At 41.4% G+C, this 19005-nt stretch overlaps 2 protein-coding genes across 6 annotated transcripts in view; one reads left to right on the forward strand and one right to left on the reverse strand.

Annotated features, from left to right (window-relative positions):
- Positions 1-13706, reverse strand: part of LOC138973036 (GA-binding protein alpha chain-like) — a 17547-nt gene extending 3841 nt beyond the window's left edge. Inside the window, exons 1-8 of one of the 3 annotated variants that reach the window (XM_070345682.1) lie at positions 13577-13706; positions 10260-10404; positions 9571-9748; positions 7225-7309; positions 5611-5724; positions 5021-5161; positions 2722-2934; positions 2107-2172 (exon numbers count right to left, since the gene is read on the reverse strand). In XM_070345682.1, the coding sequence (XP_070201783.1) occupies positions 2107-2172; positions 2722-2934; positions 5021-5161; positions 5611-5724; positions 7225-7309; positions 9571-9748; positions 10260-10396 (934 nt within the window). In that variant the 5' untranslated portion in view covers positions 10397-10404; positions 13577-13706. Of the gene's footprint in view, positions 1-2106; positions 2173-2721; positions 2935-5020; positions 5162-5610; positions 5725-7209; positions 7310-9570; positions 9749-10259; positions 10405-13576 lie in introns of all 3 variants that reach the window. The other 2 variants (XM_070345685.1, XM_070345683.1) reach the window with 2 other exon arrangements.
- Positions 13622-18493, forward strand: LOC138973038 (ATP synthase-coupling factor 6, mitochondrial-like). 3 transcript variants are annotated; one of them, XM_070345688.1, is made up of 4 exons: positions 13622-13760; positions 14225-14391; positions 15827-15960; positions 18235-18493. In XM_070345688.1, the coding sequence occupies exons 2-4, from the start codon at positions 14228-14230 to the stop codon at positions 18348-18350; spliced, it is 414 nt and encodes a 137-aa protein (XP_070201789.1). In that variant the 5' UTR covers positions 13622-13760; positions 14225-14227; the 3' UTR covers positions 18351-18493. The 3 variants fall into 3 exon arrangements, with proteins under 3 accessions (XP_070201789.1, XP_070201790.1, XP_070201788.1); XM_070345689.1 differs by having other exon boundaries at positions 13664-13783; XM_070345687.1 differs by lacking the exon at positions 13622-13760 and adding an exon at positions 13799-13819.
- The last annotated feature ends 512 nt before the right edge of the window (positions 18494-19005 follow it).

The following is a 19005-nucleotide window of genomic DNA, read 5'->3' on the forward strand; positions in this document are numbered from 1 at the left end:
AGAGAAATCAAGGACCCAGCAGTGTGCACATTAACCGGAAATGTACGTTATTTAACTGGTCCTTATTTGAAAGTACCGGTTAAGAATCCATCGCACTTGTCTTGAATCCATTTGACAGTTTTTTTCCCAATCAAATAGAGTGAGCACTGCTATTACCAGACCTGTTCACCCTAAACCCGAGGCAAGAGTACTTTCCCAAAAGTTGGTGTACTTTGCAAGCAAAGCCATATGGGCTTGGGAAAATGTACGCCTGGGTGCAAACGTGTTTGTGTAAGAATAGCATGTCTTGTGAACACCTTCAGAATTTAACTCCTTCCAATACAACAGGGATAAAACAATTTTATTTACCTGTCAGTTTATAGCATTATAACCAGTGTCTTCCAAACAGATTGATAATGAAAAGATGAAGTTCGTGAAATAACATCTGCGGTTGACAGTGGCAAGTTCATTTTCACAATCAATATCAGAAAACATTGCTTCAGCACGGACTACAGCCTTTTCTTCTGGCAGGATTTGCTTTGCGGGAATGAACTTCATAATTCCTTGGCAGCTTTCAGCGGATTTCTTTGCAGCAACCTTGTCCATGTGAGTTTTGGAACTGCAGTGTCGTTCGATGTCATATTTCCCAGCATGGGCAACGGAGAAATCTGATCTACATAGTAGACTCCACAATTCCTGGCTCTTTCTTATATTTCTCCAAGAAAATCTGCTGCTTCTGCTGTTTAGATTTGGTACAGTCATCCGAAACTGGCACATTTTTCCGCTTCATTTTGCCACGATTGTCCAGACGATCGCACGTGCCAACAACTGAACAAGGTTTCCACAGCTGAAGACTCGCTGTCATGGTTATCTCCCTTCGACCGAAACCGGTATCGGTTGTACCATCCCGTAATAAGCACACCAACACCGGAAAACGTATTCTAGACTTTTTCTTTGGCGTACTTTGTGCGTGTGTCGCGTATTTGCGTACCGATAATAATTTGGCGTACAAAATACGTCCAAATCGTACTGGTAAACAGGTCTGTATTACGCCCCAGTTTGACTGGTTACTTTGACCAAATGACCAGGTGTCTCTGTTCTGCGTGTCTTATAAGTATTAACAGCTATTGTGTTTTCAGCGTAGCAATGGGGCCCGATATTTAGACGAGACAAGTATAATGCCGACGAGTCGAAGACGAGTCGCGTTATACTTGTTAGAGTCTAAATATCGGACCCTATTGCTACGATGAAAACACAATAGCGTTTATATAGCTATTCTGACATTAAATTCTGCGTTAAAATCATGTTTTTGTCTGCAACAAGTACCAGAATGGTCCATGTCGTTGATTGCAGACGACGGTTCCCTTTCCGCATGAAGCCACGGAACTAACCGAACATTGAAAAACCCACGGACATGTATTACGGAGAAAACTCGAGATAACCGGATGTTTAGCATTACGTCAATATGCTAGGAATAACGTATCATGCTTGCCTATGTAGATTGTATGTTCGAAAGTCTGACTTCTGTTGGGAATTCGCGTGGTGAAGACTGCGGTAAATCTGTAGATGATAAGAGAACAAGGATTGTCTCAGAAGTAACGACTAAATGTTTCAGACAGGTAACTTCATTTCAACATTGCACTATACAATGGACATTCTATGTGACAGGAGAGTTTGTTGATTTTGTGTTAAACACTGGTGAGATCGTCTGCTAGAATCAGAGATAGGTCGCTTCAGATTGCAGCTTCTGGAAATTTGCAAGGTTTGTTGCCTGTTAAATAACTGGATTTTACACGTAATGTATGTCATGTACAGTAAGCAACAACAAAAACACACACAAAGCAAATGGCATCGTCTGTCGACTAGTCACAGAAACAAACCTGGCGAGGTATGCGTGTACTTTATACACGTGGAAGAAACCGGAACCATGCATCTTTGTTATTGCCAATATGCTTTGATGATCGGAAAAGGGATGTGCATTATGCTTTGATGATCTGAAAAGGGATGTGTGAGACCATCCAGTCACAGCCCCCGAATTCCCCCACGTGTCCATCAGAATAGCTATATAACTGGTTTACAAAGCACCTAGCAGGATCACTGACCCAGTATCATGGTGATCAAACTAACCTTCTCCGTCAGTAGTTGAAACTGTAATCGTGGTCACTGCCTGTGGTGTGGGTTGCTGCATGACCGCTGCAAAGGAAACACTTCTGTCAACGAATTCTCAAGTCAAATCCCCCCTGCCACTCAGTCTCACAATACCTAAATCTGATTTTGTACAAACAAACAAGAACACACCAGCGTTCTGAGCAATATTTAACAACACAGCATATAGTTCAAGGGAGGTAACTACGCTACAAAAAGCACAGTGCCTGTAGCAACAGATCTCCACAAAGAACTCATTTGGGTGTGATAGCATGCTAGTATATATGGGTCTGCTGCCAGGATGAACAACCCAGAGGTAAGCACTTAACACAGATCTGACATCACGAGAGAAAAAGGTGTAACATAAAAGTTCAGTCCCTCTGCTTAGCCTCTCTAGTTTTTTTTAGCCAAAGTGTTAAACCCAGATTACTGAACAAGAGTTGTGAAAACCACACAATGAAAAATAACAACAATACAAACACGCCATTGATTATTATGGATAACATTTCAAATTCAGCAGAATCAAATTTCAAGGAACCAAGAAGTCTCAGGCTAAAAGTACTTGTTAATTAAAAAAAAAAGTCTCCTTCAACTCACCAACAAACTTGCACTTTCTGAGAAGTTCCAAGTGAGTCCAGAAGATGTCGCCGGGGTCGTGAGGTATGTAGCGCACAAAGTCTGGGTGCGTCAAGCTGCACAAGAGCCGCCCGTCCATGCTGAAGTTACTGATGTTGACCCCCATCAGGCCAAACTCCTTGACCGCCCACTGGATCCAGTGACGCACGTGCACCTCTGTCCACTGTATGGGGTCTGAAATAGAGCAACAACACTAGATGTAGGCATACTGCTTTTCATGCACCTTAAAACCTGTCCACTGCATGGGGCCTGAAAAGACCGGCACGGTTGGCCTAGTGGTAAGGCGTCCGCCCCGTGATCGGGAGGTCGTGGGTTCGAACCCCGGCCGGGTCATACCTAAGACTTTAAAATTGGCAATCTAGTGGCTGCTCCGCCTGGCGTCTGGCATTATGGGGTTAGTGCTAGGACTGGTTGGTCCGGTGTCAGAATAATGTGACTGGGTGAGACATGAAGCCTGTGCTGCGACTTCTGTCTTGTGTGTGGCGCACGTTATATGTCAATATTGCTATTTCATATGTTACGTGGATTTCCATTGGTCAATTGGGAAAAACTGAGCTCATTGTAAAAGTGATATCGACGACATTTCCGTCGATATCAGTTTTGATATCGACGACCTCTTTATTGCTTCCCCACTTCAAAAACAAAAACACCTAAATTTTAAAAAAAACAAATATATATGAAAATGTAATGATCCCAAAATTTAGTTGAGCAAGTGATTAAAGACTTTTTGAAAGAAAAGACATTTTTAAATACTGAAAAGTACAAGAAAAGAGTGAACAAAAAGAAATAATAATCAGAGGGAGGGATATGGAACAGCCAAAACTGAGACAAATACTTTTGTAATTTCTTTACAGTATGTCCAGAGAATTAGCAATATATCTAACATTGACTGACTGTGTGATGATATCTTCTGCTATTGGTCTGTTTCGACAGTGATATCAAAATCTCGACCTCCTGTCTCGATTTTGATATCACTGTCTCAACAGACCATAGCAGAAGATATCATCACACAGTCCGTCAATATTGGGTAAAGCAGCACCGCCCTGATATGGCCCTTCGTGGTCGGCTGGGCGTTAAGCAAACAAACAAACAAACAAACAAATGGGGCCTGAAATAGAGCAACAACACTAGATGTAGGCATACTGCTTTTCATGCACCTTAAAACCTGTCCACTGCATGGGGTCTGCAATAGAGCAACAACACTAGATGTAGGCATACTGCTTTTCATGCACCTTAAAACCTGTCCACTGCATGGGGCCTGAAATAGAGCAACAACACTAGATGTAGGCATACTGCTTTTCATGCACCTTAAAACCTGTCCACTGCATGGGGTCTGCAATAGAGCAACAACACTAGATGTAGGCATACTGCTTTTCATGCACCTTAAAACCTGTCCACTGCATGGGGCCTGAAATAGAGCAACAAAAATAGATGTAGGCATAATTATACTGCTTCTAATGCCTCTAATGTGAGGGTTGAGCTCAAGATGTGCAGGTGTTCTTCTCCTCACACTACCCAAATCACACACCCAGGGTTAGGCTTTAGTTCTGTACCTAAGTCGATCCTTTTCTTCTTTAGATTCATGCGGTGTTGTTCCTTTGTTCCTGCCAAGAGCACGCATCATTCCTCTAAGGAACTGCATACAACTTACAGCGGAGGTAAAACTAAAAACATTAACTCTCCTCTGGAAAACCCAAGATCATATGACAAAATCAGAACAATTAAATTACCATCAGAATATCATTTTTTTTGGAAAACAGCTGCTGCCGAGTTTCTGCACAAACTTGAGGACAAATGTGACCCTCCACCACAAAACGAGTCGCATGTCACCTCACGCGGTTCTGCGCTAGGCATAATATAAGTCCGGGGGGTGTCAAGTAACAGTGTGAGGGTCACCATAGTCACAGGCTTATAACTCGAAAAGTTTTCGCTCTTTTCTAAAACGGTTTTCACCACTGGATAGAGAATACAAAACTTTCAGAAAATGTGAAAATATGAAATCATGAAAAGGTGACATGCGACTCATTCCGTGGTGGAGGGTCACAAATATTCTTCTTGTCCCTCCCATAAAGCTGTCTGAAATTCCCCCGCTTCATTCTCATAGCTCTAAACTCAGAGAAGTTGACAAAATGTATCTGAATTCTGAAGACAAGCCAGCTAATGTTACCCATGAACAGCCTATTGCCTTGTACCAACAGCATGGCGCCAAATAAAAAACAAACTCAAGGGGAAAAAAAATAACAGGTGTCTGCTGACTCACCAAAAGGTATTTTGAGTCGTTCTTGGTCCCTGCGGAAGTTCTGATCAACGATCCAGCGTGTGACGTTCTCCGTCTCTTCGGCAACTGGAACCACCACTTTGTTGGAGGTTTGAATTCCTGCTGGTGCCGTATGTATTTGTTCTGCTTGACAGAAAAGCAAACATCCAGAAATAAATAAATTAAAAAACCAAAAGGTTAATAAACCAATAAAGAAACCAAAACATCAATTTCTGAGACATCTAATTATTCCTTGTTTCCTTAGTGCAACAACAATCCCCCCCCCCGCCAAAAAAAAAAACCACTCAAAAAACAAACAAACAATTAAGATAAAAGTTATGTATTTTTCATCCACAAGATGTTTCTTTCCTGACGCATGATGAAGTGAAAATGTCGGTTACTTTACAAATCTCAGTAAGTCATTTTATTGTTGATGAATGAATTGAGGTTGATCGTATTCCACCTATAAATTGTATTTTAGCGTGTGTTTTTTTTTATGTTTCTTTTTTTCTTTGTAAATCACTGTGAGTTGCGGTTGTGGCAATTCACAAGCAAACATTAAGAAATAAAGAAAAGAAGAAAAGAGAACGTACCAACTTCTAAGTGACCTTGTTCCTGTGCCACCTGCTCCTCCACATCATCAGCCGTCTTGAGGATGTCCACAATGTTGATCTTGGGCTTGACACCTAAACACATCAAGTCCCCCACTGATACACAACAGTGTGACAGTGACAGTACAACAATAAGAACAGTTCGTTGAAACAGCTGCCTATCCTTCAACAACATTTAGACCAAAAAAAAATAGTTGTATGTTTCTGGTCACCCGACCCTACCTAGTTTTTTCACTAGACTTTTTTTTAATATTGCATTTGTAAAAATAAAAAAAATAAAAAAAGCGTCAAAACGAAAGTAACAGACGACAGGCGACACAAGGGGATAACCCCGCATCCCTTTTGTCTCATTTGTTTTGTAATGTGTTGTCTTCCTCTTTGTATAGTAAGTCCAGTCTCTTTGCGTCACTGTATAGTTATTTTCTACCCTAACCAAAAACAAAAAACAAAAAAACCCAAAAAAAAACTACCTACCCTATTTTTTTTTTAGCCATGTTACCAGAAACATACAACTTTTTTGGGGGGGGCCTTACTAGTATGATGGTGTCATCAAATAACTTTGTTCTTCCGATACCTCAGACAACAATAAGAACAGTTCATTAAAACAGGCGATCCAGTGAAGAATGAGTTTCAAGGAAATAAATAATGCAGGCGTCCTGGGGGCTTAGCCGGCCACTGGTCTCAAGGCGGGGTCCAGGGGCAGAGAGCCCGTGGTAAGGGTCTGGGGTTAATGCCCCGTACGATGTCGCATTTTGGCCTTGAAAATATGAATGTAACCCCCTCTGGTGAAAGATAAGCTGTGCATGTAAAGCAGAACGATATTTTTATTTTTGACTTGTTGTGCTTTCACAGAGATTTGGATTGCCTGTTAAAACAGCTGCTTACCCCTCAACAACACCAACACTTGCCACGATTGTCATCGAATAACCAGTTCTCCTGATACCTCAGACTACTGCTTATTGAAATTATTCCTTCCACCTCACACACAATCGAATAAACCAATGTGAAAACCTAACAAGTCTAGCAGTAGCAGGGTTCAGAAAAAAGTAACTCAAGTGAACCTGTGGCAGATTTCCAAGCTTAGAAAGACATAAATGTTACGGATACATGTATAATGAAGTACTGTGATTCTAAGCAAACAGCCAACAAAAAGAATTCTTCTCTCTCTCTTTGTTGTTGTTATCAGGTAACATTTTTCAATCTTGTGAGGCCAAGTGTAGGCACAAAATAAGATCACAATACCACTAGCTAAAGCAGATAGTCACAGATAATGTAATAACATTTTATCCTACAACAGTATTGGCGTTAACCAGTAATAACCAGTATTTTACCGGTTGAAATGAGAAAATACCTGAAAATAATTGGCTGCCGGTATAACTTACAGGTTGATTTTAAGAACTACCGTTTTTTCCCCTGGTAAAACAACAAAACCAGTATTCTGTCTGAGTTGGACTCTTACTGGTTCCAATGACCAGACTACCTTTTTTTCTGGATAGTTTTCATCATAAAAGTTTGTGTACCAGTTTGAAAAAATATTAGCGCCATCACTGTACAAAAGAACACCCAAAAAAACACACTCACTAAGAGCAGACAAACCTGGCTGTGATTTGACCTCGAGGTTGACTTGCACCATTCCCTCCCCTTGCACGCACTGCTCCACCAGACTCTTGTTGCTGTCAAGCTGTTCGCAAATAAGAAATGGTGCTTGTACATGTATCAACATCTTAACATTATAACAACCAAACAAACACAGGCATGGGAATAGTCTCCTGTCCGCCCAGCCGACCTTCCCCTTGACCCTGCTTGTGACCTCGATGTTTGATGCCCCCGCAAGGGGCACGGTACTCTCTAAGCACCCAAAACCTCAAAAAGATAACTGGCAGAAACCTGCCTATTGATTGAAAGAAAAATCTCGGAAAACTACGGGGGTCCCCCGGATTTTTCTGAGATCTAGTGTAAAATCTGTGTAATCTGCCGCATTCTGGGAGTATGTTTCATGAACTTTACACAGCAATAAACCTGAACAAATTTAATACATGTTTTGTATTGCCAGTAACCAACGATCATTTTAATCCTTTAACCGAATTAATATTTTTTGAACACGCGGGCGGAATCTCACCAAAACAGGGGACGGTTTTATGGAGGACATTGGTCATACTAGGCAAATTCTTTTTTTTTTGGTTTTTGTTCATCCATTTTTTTTTCTCTCACAATTTCTTTTTCTCGCAAATGTGTAGCTTTTCTCGAAAATCATCTTTCTTTCTTTGTTTGGTGTTTAACGTTGTTTTCAACCACGAAGGTTATATCGCGACCGGGAAAGAGGGGAGATGGGATAGAGCCACTTGTCAATGTTTCTTGTTCACAAAAGCACTAATCAAAAATTTGCTCCAGGGGCTTGCAACGTAGTACAATATATTACCTTACTGGGAGAATGCAAGTTTCCAGTACAAAGGACTTAACATTTCTTACATACTGCTTGACTAAAATCTTTACAAAAATTGACTATATTCTATACAAGAAACACTTAACAAGGGTAAAAGGAGAAACAGAATCCGTTAGTCGCCTCTTACGACATGCTGGGGAGCATTGGGTAAATTCTTCCCCCTAACCCGCGGGGGGGTTCGGAAATCATTGGATCCGAGGAGAATTCCCATGACTAAAACAGCTCACAAAATGAGTAGACAATGCATAAGTAATAACAATCAATGAATTTAATGGATAACGATGGGAAAACCCCAGAACTGAACTCTCAAACAATCAAGCTTAGTGAAAGTGAAACAGAAAAACTTTTACATAAGTTGCATACATCTCTTGACAGGAAATAGACCCTTTACTGACAACACTCCCCACCAAAGCTGGCTTTGGGACAAAGAGTGGACCAAGAAAAACAAAGTGCTGTTGAATTATAACATGGCTGCAACGTTCACCAGTCGAAACTGAATGTGTCTTCAACTTAAATCAATCACATCAAAACCTTGCAAAGTACACTCGAGAAGAAACACTCATTTTGACGAAAACATATTTCCAAGCCATGACCATGTCTGTCCTTCAGAAATAACTCTATTGAATTTGTGTGGGTTATGAAAGAGTAAACACCCTTGCCTTTGTTGAGACAAACTTTTCAAATGTGCTCCTTGTCCACATGTTTCAGAAGAAACACTCGCTAGTGACTGGCCTACAATGTCACGTTGGAAAGTTTGCCTAAATGAAAGCAAGAGCAGGGGCTCACATCCACGTCGGACATACACGGATATTTTCCCCAAATGTCCTGTACATTTTTCATGCAAGAGGACATATGTCCTATTGTTATTGTCATTAAGTGGTCATTGTCCGATTATGCTTTCATTTGATCCAGACATTGTCAGTACTTTCCAATTTACAGTAGTTTGATTTGTTGCTATTTTATCAATGTTTTGCGAAGCGATGTGTCTCTCCAAGCAGACGAAACTTGGGGAGACTTTATGTGCTATTTATAAAGAAGAGCTTTCAAGGGTGCTCCAAGCCGGTTGACTGTTGCCTCCCTTCGCAGTTTTTTTCACACAAAAAAGCAACCTGCCGCCGTTTAAATTTACGTTTTGTTGCGAGGAAAAAAATAGTCCTATTGATTTATTTTGGTTCAGAACAAAATGTCCTATCACTTTTGCATTGTTCAGGACATGTGTCCTATGCCACCTCTCTTGGATGTGAGCCCCTGCAAGAGTGTTCACTGTGTCACATCCCTTACAAACCACAGTCATTTCCGAAGATCACCTGTTGACCTTCCATCCACTGAGAAAGTGGTTCCCCTGAACATTTCTGATTTTAACTTTCCCACACTTATTTTCTCCACAAGCAACTAAACCATAAACATCTTTTTTCTTTTCTTTTTGCAGATTTCTGCAAAATCGCAGGGATGCACCACGCTCAATTCAACAGGTTAAATCTGGGTCCCACGAGTCTCACCTGCAGACTGTCTTGCAAGAAAAACTGATGTTCCGCCAGAGAGCACTGGAGTCGTGTTTCCAGCAAGGTCTTAAGGGTTGACAAAGGCTCAGCGATGTCCATGTGCTGAATGATGAGGTTCTGGTACTGAGGTGCCGGCTGCTGCCCATCCCCCAAAATCTCCTCTTGGTAAACCACTCTGATACCAAAGCGCAAAAGGAAGATAATTAATTCCACAATTCAGTTGACTAATGTGCCACTGCATATAAAATCTGTGAAATGACCTGTAACAATTCCTTCAGTGTGCTAAAGGGTACATCGAGATAAAGCACACGTACATCATAATTCATTGCAGAACTTTACGGTGTCAATTTCTGAGCTCAGATGACACCAGATTGCACCATTAACTTGATTAAGCTTTTTCTAAAAATCTTCAGTAGGGGCGGAAGGGGTATGACCCTGGATCCGTTCTACCCTACTTGGAGCTTTGCAACTGCATTTCTATAATAATTTGGTTGAGGGGGTCAATGTCCCTTCGTCTTTTCTCCCAAGCTGAACCCTGCATTTCAACAGAACTTTATCCCCCCCCCCCCCCCCAATGGGTTTTAATTTCTTAATTGCATACATAGCCAGCTAGTAGTAGTAGTACACAAGACCCTCATTCATACTCAAGTACAACCGTGAGTTAAAACAACAACACAAGGCCTCACCCTTCATCGATGCAGATTTCCTCAGCCTCTGTTTTCAAGCGCTTCTCGTCGTGTAAGATGACCTCCTCCACCGCCTCCATCACCACCGTCCCCTCCTCCACTTCTGTCAGCATGGGCGGCGATGCTGCTCGCTTCATCGTTTCTCCTGCAATGCAATCAATTATAACTTACTATTTGTCATTTTCTATTACCGTACTTTTGGGACTAAGTATAATTGAATCACTATAACTTGTATATGGCGCAACTTTTACCCATGCGCCCTATTGACTGGTACCGCCTTAAGTCTGGCCAAAGAAGAGTACACATGTACCCACATGTCTATAAAAAAGAAAGGGAACAGTCCCTCTCCAGTGATATATTATGCATCCGTCTGCTTCGATGGTCTGGACAAAGTCACCAAGTGTTGTCTCAGACATCAAAGGCGTGTCTCATAGTTAAAGCTTGGTCATTGACCTGCGGTCAGAAGAGAAGGTCAGTGTCTGTAAACTAGGACAGGCAGCTGGCCTTAGCTGAAAATATGGTCATCGACCTAAGGTCACAAGGCAAAACAGCTCTGCGAACGCAGACTCTTTGATCTCACTGCACATCCGTAATTTCCACTCTGTATACTTCCTTTGACTTGCGGCCAACACATCCAAAGCAACTATTGTGTGGAATTTGAAAGTGGTGGATTGTGACCCTTTTACAACGAAGCGCCTTATAGTTATTGTCCCGAAAAGATGGTACACAGACATGGTTGCATGTAGCCACATTTTGTAGGATAAAAATATTTGGAGCCTCCAAGTCCGACACCATGGGATGATTGCTAACCTCCCTTGGCTCAGATCATTATCAGCGTTCATGATAACTGGAATTGAAAATAACTGGTAAATACTTGTTATTAAATCAGGAAAAGAAACTGCCAGCCACCTACTCATACCAGTTCCAATTGTTTTATGAGATCAAAAGCCGCTACAAAGTACTAAGTATTACTATACTTTGACTGGATGCTGTGACCAGTATTATTAACTGATTATTTTCTATCCAGGAATACTGCCCAGCAGAATACCTAAGCAGTATGTATCAAACTGCCAGAATGACACACCACATGCTTCCAATCAATGGGTACAGGAATTTAAACACGACAATGTCACAGACCAACTGTTCATATTCAAAATAGAATGCAAAAGTTTAGCAATAGCAGTGAGCCAATAAGGCAGCCATGTGACTCACTGACTGTCACTTTCTATTGTTTCAGTTTCACATACACTTCCAGACTGGACTTAGGAAATTGAATCATTGTCAATGTCATTAGCCACTCAACTCACTGTCAGTGTCAATGTTCCTGAGTAGAATCAGTATTCTTATTCTGCGTTCATGGCCTGAAACTCCCACTTACACTTGTGTTTTTATGTGTATAACTGTTTTTACCCCACCAGTTAGGCAGCCATACACTGATACGGATCAGTATGAAATAACTAAGTACAACTAGCAAACTACAAGAGGGAATCACCACTAAAAACACGAAAACAACAAGTTGCTTCAACAACTAGCATAATGAAAGTGACCAGCGAAATTTAGACATGTAATGGTGTACTGCCAAAGCCATAGACGCACACCGATTCAGTGATTGAGTACACATACTGTACAGACAAGAAATGAAAAGTTGTCCCGACAGCTCGATCACCACCAACTTGACCAAGAAGTCCCACCGCAAGAAAGACAACAGCTTTAATTTTTATCAAACTTAAAGTCTAAATCAGACACGAAAGTCCGATAGAACCAGGCAAACTGCATTTCATTAACCCCTTGACTGCCTGCTATGTGTGTCACTCGTAGGTACACTTGATATCCCGGACGCATATCTACGAGTCACATTCGTACTTAGCGCGTCGTTGGTTTATGAGAAGCACACACACGATTAAAGAGAGGCAAGTGCTCCCAGTGTTGGAAGAAACACTGGGGAAGAGTTGCACACCTTTAACAATTTGGTTTCAGTTTATTTTTTCGCGAATTGAAGGTGATTTCTCGAGATTACCAAAACAATCAATGCGACCAAAGATGGAGGACCTCGGTGGATGTTCGAATTCTGGTGGAAGAAAATGGCCCTTCCAGCGCTTATCAGCTCTAGAAGTTTTGAATGAGATTATGAATGATGATGACAGTGTTGATGGGGATCTATATGATGATGGAGAGTCTTCAGGTTTGAGTGACGAAGATGAAAGATGTGGTCACAATCCTCTTGTTGTGAGAAACCGCAGAAACGTGGTAGGTGCATGATGTGATGGGGATTTTATACCAGGCTTGTGTCTGTCCGAGTGCTTCAGGGCCTATCACACAAAGTTTGTGTTCTGGCAGTGACTTGGTGAGTAAACAGCTAATGTAAACCTCCCATCTTTTTGTCTTGGACATAATGTGACATATGAATGAAAACGCTGATTTCCATACACAATGCACACGCTTTCAAGCACAATGCACACGCTTTCAAGCACAATCACACTTTTAGTAATGTGTTAATTTTATTTGATTTTATTTTCTAAAAGTTACATATATCTGATGAACATTTGTGTAAAATTTGACATCTCTTAGTCTTAAAAAAAAAGAAAAAAAGTTATAGTACTTTTAGTAACAGTATACTGTGTTATGACTTTCGTCCCTGGCAAATAGAATGCAGCAAATGAAAAAAATCGCGGCAGTCAAGGGGTTAAGTCCTACCATTAGCTACAGGTGTGTCCCTGGGGTAAATAAGGTCACAGGTATGTTTCAAACATCCTTGTGTGGACAAAGCAGCCCCACTTTGACCTAATTTTAGTTCTCACACATTCGAACTGCAGTTTCTTGTGTGGTTATCAAATCTGGTTCGAAATGCAGTAAAAGCATCAGGTTATAATATCGCTATACAGATCTTTCGGGGGCCAACCACAACAGTATGTACAAGTCAGCATCTCATGAAATCAGAAATACGATGGAGCTCGAAATGGTAGCTTGGAATGCGATATCGACGGCTTTGAGCGAAACCAAGATGGCGGGTGGCGAAATGAACCAAATGGGGTCGTACCTCGACATCTTGAGCCCTATCATCCGTTAATGGTATTGAAAAACACCACTTTGTGTATCAAAAGTAAGCAGCTTGGTGTTTCTTTAGGAAGAGGAAATAGGTGTCTGCAACAACGGATGTTTATGAAGAAGACTTCCGGCATACGCAACCACGTTCAACATCCTGTTGGTGCTGTTTAGGCGGAAAATGTCCGCGCTGCCATCAGCAGCGCCAAAATAACAAAATGACCACCTGAATACCTCTATACGATAAAATAAAAACGTTTCAAACTTCTACTTACCTCTATCAGCTCCTAACACTGCCAAAAGCACCCTCGAATGATCGTGGTATGATGAACCGGAAACTTGAAACAACGGAAATCGACTAAAGACAAAATTTTGGGGCTTCGTGTCACGTGACGCTTTCCCCCTCTCGTCTAGCAACGCAAATTCTCGTTCGCGTGGTTTTGGCTTCCATTTCGCAAGGTGAGATTGTGTCCTCTGCTACGGTTTGTGTACCTTTACTACTGATTTCAAAGATGACCGTGAGCTATATTGAATGAGGTGTCCTTCAATTTAGTTGGTTTCAAGTATAAAATAATAACTTTGTCGTTTGATCGGCGGTACGAACGCTGCAAATAATATTTGCCGGTACCACAGTGGTAACTTTTGATGTGAACACTGAACACTCAGAACAGACGAATTTCATCTCTTCAAGTTCAATGCAATCTTCACAGTGTTTATGAGAGACAGACCCAATTGCACCCAGTCATATTGCTGCAGGAACAAATGCAAACAAATCCACTTTTGATATTTAATTCTCCCACACACTTCACACTTCAGACGAAACTACATAACATTGTAGTGCCAGTGTCGGGGAATGATGAACACTTGCCCCCTGCATGATTATACCTACAGAAAGATACATTGTTGTTTTGTTTTTGTTGCAGAAAATGTTGCTGCAAGCAGTGAGCCGTTTGGGGATGGTCAGCCGACAGGTGCTGCAACATGCACGCCGCAACATCGGTGTCAGCGCTGTTGCTGCACAGAAGGCAGCGCCTGTCACTGATCCCATCCAACAGCTCTTCCTGGACAAAATCAAGGACTACAAAACCAAGTAAGATATTTAGAATGGGCCTTACACAATTTAATGGGTAGTGTTGAACATTAAAATCAGAGACTACATGGAACTCCCTAAGTCCTTATTCTGTCAGACATAGTCCATCCTATTCTTCTTTTAGATCAAATCTGAAAACGCACCTGTTCACACAGCATTTTCTAGACTAACCAGTAACTTTCAAACTGTCCGGTGACCCCTGCAGCAGCCAGTGATCTGGAAATCGTGTGCTGCGACTTTTTCTTTTTCCTTGTGCAAACTACATATTGGTCTGATCTAGTTAGATAAATGGATGTGCATAAGCACGAGCTTGGTTTTGTGATTATTTTTGCGATTTTTGTGTGTACGCCATGTATGCAGATTTGTGTAGGTATATTAGTATTCATGTGTGAGTGTATGTGTGTGTGTTTGTATGTATGTGTGTGTGCCTGTCTGTATGCGTGTGTGTGTGAATGTGTGTCTGTGTGTATCTGTGCATGTGTGTGGTGATAGCATGTGTGTGTGTATGCGCACGCGTGTGTTTGTTTGTGACTGCAAGGATTTAAACGATGAATTTGCTTTTGTACTCCTGTTCTTTTTGTGTCTTAATGCTTGTATTTTGGTTTTGTACATGTGTATAATAATGTCATTGTAAAGCGCTTGGAGCTTTTAGGTAAGCGCTCTATAAGTTTCCATTATTATTATTATTATTATTCAAGTTAGAACTTTGCAATGGGTTTTACAAAATGTCAATGGGTATTGAACTTTAGCGTTGTAAATTCATGGGTCACAATTAATCCAGTGGCAATTCGTTTCAATAACCAACCAAACTCTGACACGGATAACAGATCTTTCCCGAGCGCACTTGGTCTTATGCTTGTGTGTACACACGAAGGGGGATAAGGCACTAGCAGGTCTCCACATAAGTTGACCTGTGAGATTTGAAAAATATCCACCCTTTAAGCCATATGTACTCGATGACTATACACGCTAATTGCTTTACCAACAGCTGGAGACATGCTAAATTAAGTTCCCTGCAAAATATTGTGGTCTAGGACCCCTTCAATGTTGAGATATGTTAATTTTCATTTTGATCTGGATCGTCCTATTTATAGATTTGGCAACACATGCGCTGTTGACGCAAGGGAGAGAACTCCGTGTCGTTGTTGACATCCTCACTTTTTCAGAGGCTAGAACAAGCTGAAATGCACGTATATGGTCCGCGCATGACGACATATCGTCATTATATGGTCTTATGGTGCGTTTGACATCGATTGTGGGCAAACTATACTTTGTAAACACGGGAGTAAGTTAGTAACCCTTTAACCCACCAGGCGCGTCCCGGATTCGAACCCACGACCTTCCACTTGGGAGGCCGGGGTCTTACCACTAGGCCATTGCGTCCATCGCTCGAAATGATTATACATGATGTTCAAAGATGTACATCTTGCGACAGGTCTGTCGGTGGCAAGCTGGTGGACGTCACCCCTCAGGTAGAATCAGCCCTGAAGGATGAACTGGATAAAGTTGACCGTGTCTACAGCGCCGCAGGCAAGGACATGACCCAGTTTCCATCCTTCAGCTTCACAGGTATGTGTGTGTGTGTGCGCACAAGTTTTAGTTCAGTGATGGCGCTAGTATTTTTTCAAAGCGGTACGCACACTTTTATAGTGCAAACAGTCAAGAAAAAACCAGTAGGCTGGTCATTGGAACTAGTAAGAGTTAAATTCAGAGTACTGTTTTATTTTGTTTTACCGGCAAAAAAAACCCGGTAGTTCTAAAAATCAACCTAGATGTCATACTGGCAGCCAATTTTGTTCCTGTATTTTCTCGTTTCAACAGGTAAAATACCGGTAATTGTCGGTTAACGCCAATACTGCAGTTATGGTGCTGTTAGTCATCCTTGACTAAAGCTAAGCCATTCGAGCTAAGTGGCACGGCTTTGTCAAAAAATATTCAGCATCCTGAAAAGTCATCATGGAACTGGGCCCTCTTATAACACATATGCAACGCCAAAGAACAAGAATTGTAGGTTATATTGGAACGTTGAATTATTGATGATTTTGATATATGAAATGAACTCGCTGTGTTTTGGACTTGGTTTGACTGTTTTATGTATCAACGTAACTAGTTACTGTAAGAGCCAGAATAAATATTAAAAACTTTTTGAACAAAATTTTAAAGGCAAGAAACCAATTTAGTCCCGTGTGATATTCACTGTTCTATTGAGTCAATCTCAAATGTTCGCTCTTTCTTGAATATTTCTATGCATACACACACACACACACACACACACCCCCCCCCCAACACACACACCCAAAAAAATTATACACACAAAATAAATAAACCACCAGTTTGGAAATTAGCTATACTGATCACTGTGCAAGGTGACCAGCCTGTACATGAGATGATGGTGAATGGTGTATAGCTCTCACACTGCAAGGGAAGCAACTCATCCAAGGTTAGGTACAAAGAGAAGACCCAAGTCAAGTTATCCCCAGGACTGATGTGCACCAGAAAGTAAACAACCAGGTAGGATGCAGGCATGGGAATTGTCCGCCAAAAGGCAAATTTCCGCCGATTTTTGTTGTTGTTCCGCCGAAAAAGCAAAAGTGTCCGCCGAAAAAATAAATGGGGAAGGCAAAAATGGTTCTGAAAACTGAATATAATGGCAAACTTGGAGCTCAGATGACACCAAGTTGCACGATTTGGGTTCTTTGGAGAAAAAATTTCCGGGGGGGCATGCCCCCACACCGTCGGCTTTGATATTAATAACAAATTTTCAGCCTTTTTTACTTTTTTCAATTCTCATGCCTGAGGATGCCAGCAGTAGAGTTGAATTGATTGAAAATGAGGTTTGTCTTCGATTTCAACCAATCTGACCTTGCAGCTGTCCTATACCCGGTTAGTAGCTTTCTCGTGCATATTAGCCTTGTTCCCTCATTTGGGTCCCACAAGGTTTCTTTGCCTTTTTGAAAAAAAATTATTTGATGATTCATTCATTTGTTTCATATAAATTGCGGATAAACGTGCACAAACATTGCAGTAATGATAACAGTTTGTGTTGGCCATTTTACACACTGATATTCCTTTACAATTACGAATCACTGGTCCTAAATACAGAATACAGAATCTGTAATTGCCCAAGGTTGTGATGACATTGCGGTTAAGAAACATTTCAATCCCACGTATACACCAACTATGAAATCGGTCAGTCTGTTATAAGAAATTGTCAATATAATTCATACCACAAAACAGGTGTTGAGAAAAAGTATGTCAAGTGACACACAAATCGCTAGCCCTGACCAGTTGCTTATCTTTGATTCCTGTATTTTCAGGTTTTCACGGGTAAAATACCAGAAATATCCAGTTCAAAAATGTTATATGAAGTCTTATATCGCGCACGTATCTCCAGACTCGGACTCAAGGCGCAGGGATCTATTTATGCCGTGTGAGATAGAATTTTGTACACAATACATCACGCATTCACATCGACCAGCAGATCGCAGCCATTTCGGTGCATATCCTACTTTTCACGGCCTATTATTCCAAGTCACACGGGTATTTTGGTGGACATTTGTTATCTATGCCTATACAATTTTGCCAGGAAAGACCCTTTTGTCAATCGTGGGATCTTTAACGTGCACACCCCAATGTAGTGTACACGAAGGGACCTCGGTTTTTCGTCTCATCCAAAAGACTAGCACTTGAACCCACCACCTAGGTTAGGAAAGGGGGGAGAAAATTGCTAACGCCCTGACCCAGGGTCGAACTCGCAACCTCTCGCTTCCGAGCGCAAGTGCGTTACCACTCGGCCACCCAGTCCTCAAATGCCTTACTCGTCTGTTTTTCCTCTCTCGACAGATCCCCAGCTAGAAAGTGCGGGCCTGGGAGATACCAAGGATCTGGACATTGTGGAAGCTGAAGAAACAATAGAAGAGGTTGAAGAAGACAACAAGCCCTACTTCGTTCTGACCTAGACTTCATTTTTCTTTCTTTGTGTACATTTGTGTTACTGTTCAGTTAAATCACAGTAGTGTGCTGTGTGAAAGAATGAGGTACTTCTAATTGTTCGTGCACCTGAGCAATGATTATAATAAACTAGAGAGATCGAGAAAAAACATTTCTTGTTTCATCCTGGTTTTTTTTTATAGTGTGTGTGTGTGTGTGTGTAGCCTTGATGTATTGGTGAAAATAAGACAGAATGAGTTGAACACATCATGGCACTTTAATTTGTAAACCGGGGTACGGGTCCTGTATGGTCTGCTGGACCCAAAAAGCAACAACGAACTAACTATTTTGTAAACCTGTGGAACATAAGCTGTAGTTTGCTAATCAAATCACGCGAGTTTATAAACCTGAGCTTTGATTTCCAGTATCAACATAGTGTTTAGACAATCCCTCGGATCTGTCCAGGCTCTTGCCTTAGTGCATCCTGCAAATTAACTTTACTGGATCACGCTTTGGACTACACAGTCCGGATGCTGGGGATCAGCTCGTTACTCCCCCGGCTCGTTATTCCCCCTTAGGGTTAGGGTTAGTAACAAGCCGGGGAAGTAACGAGATGCTCCTGGATGATGTGGGTGGTGTAAGACCCATACTTTCAAAAGGATTCTAGGTAAAAAAAAAAAAAGT

This window comes from Littorina saxatilis, linkage group LG8, assembly GCF_037325665.1.
Source record: "Littorina saxatilis isolate snail1 linkage group LG8, US_GU_Lsax_2.0, whole genome shotgun sequence".
Classification (NCBI taxonomy): domain Eukaryota; kingdom Metazoa; phylum Mollusca; class Gastropoda; order Littorinimorpha; family Littorinidae; genus Littorina; species Littorina saxatilis.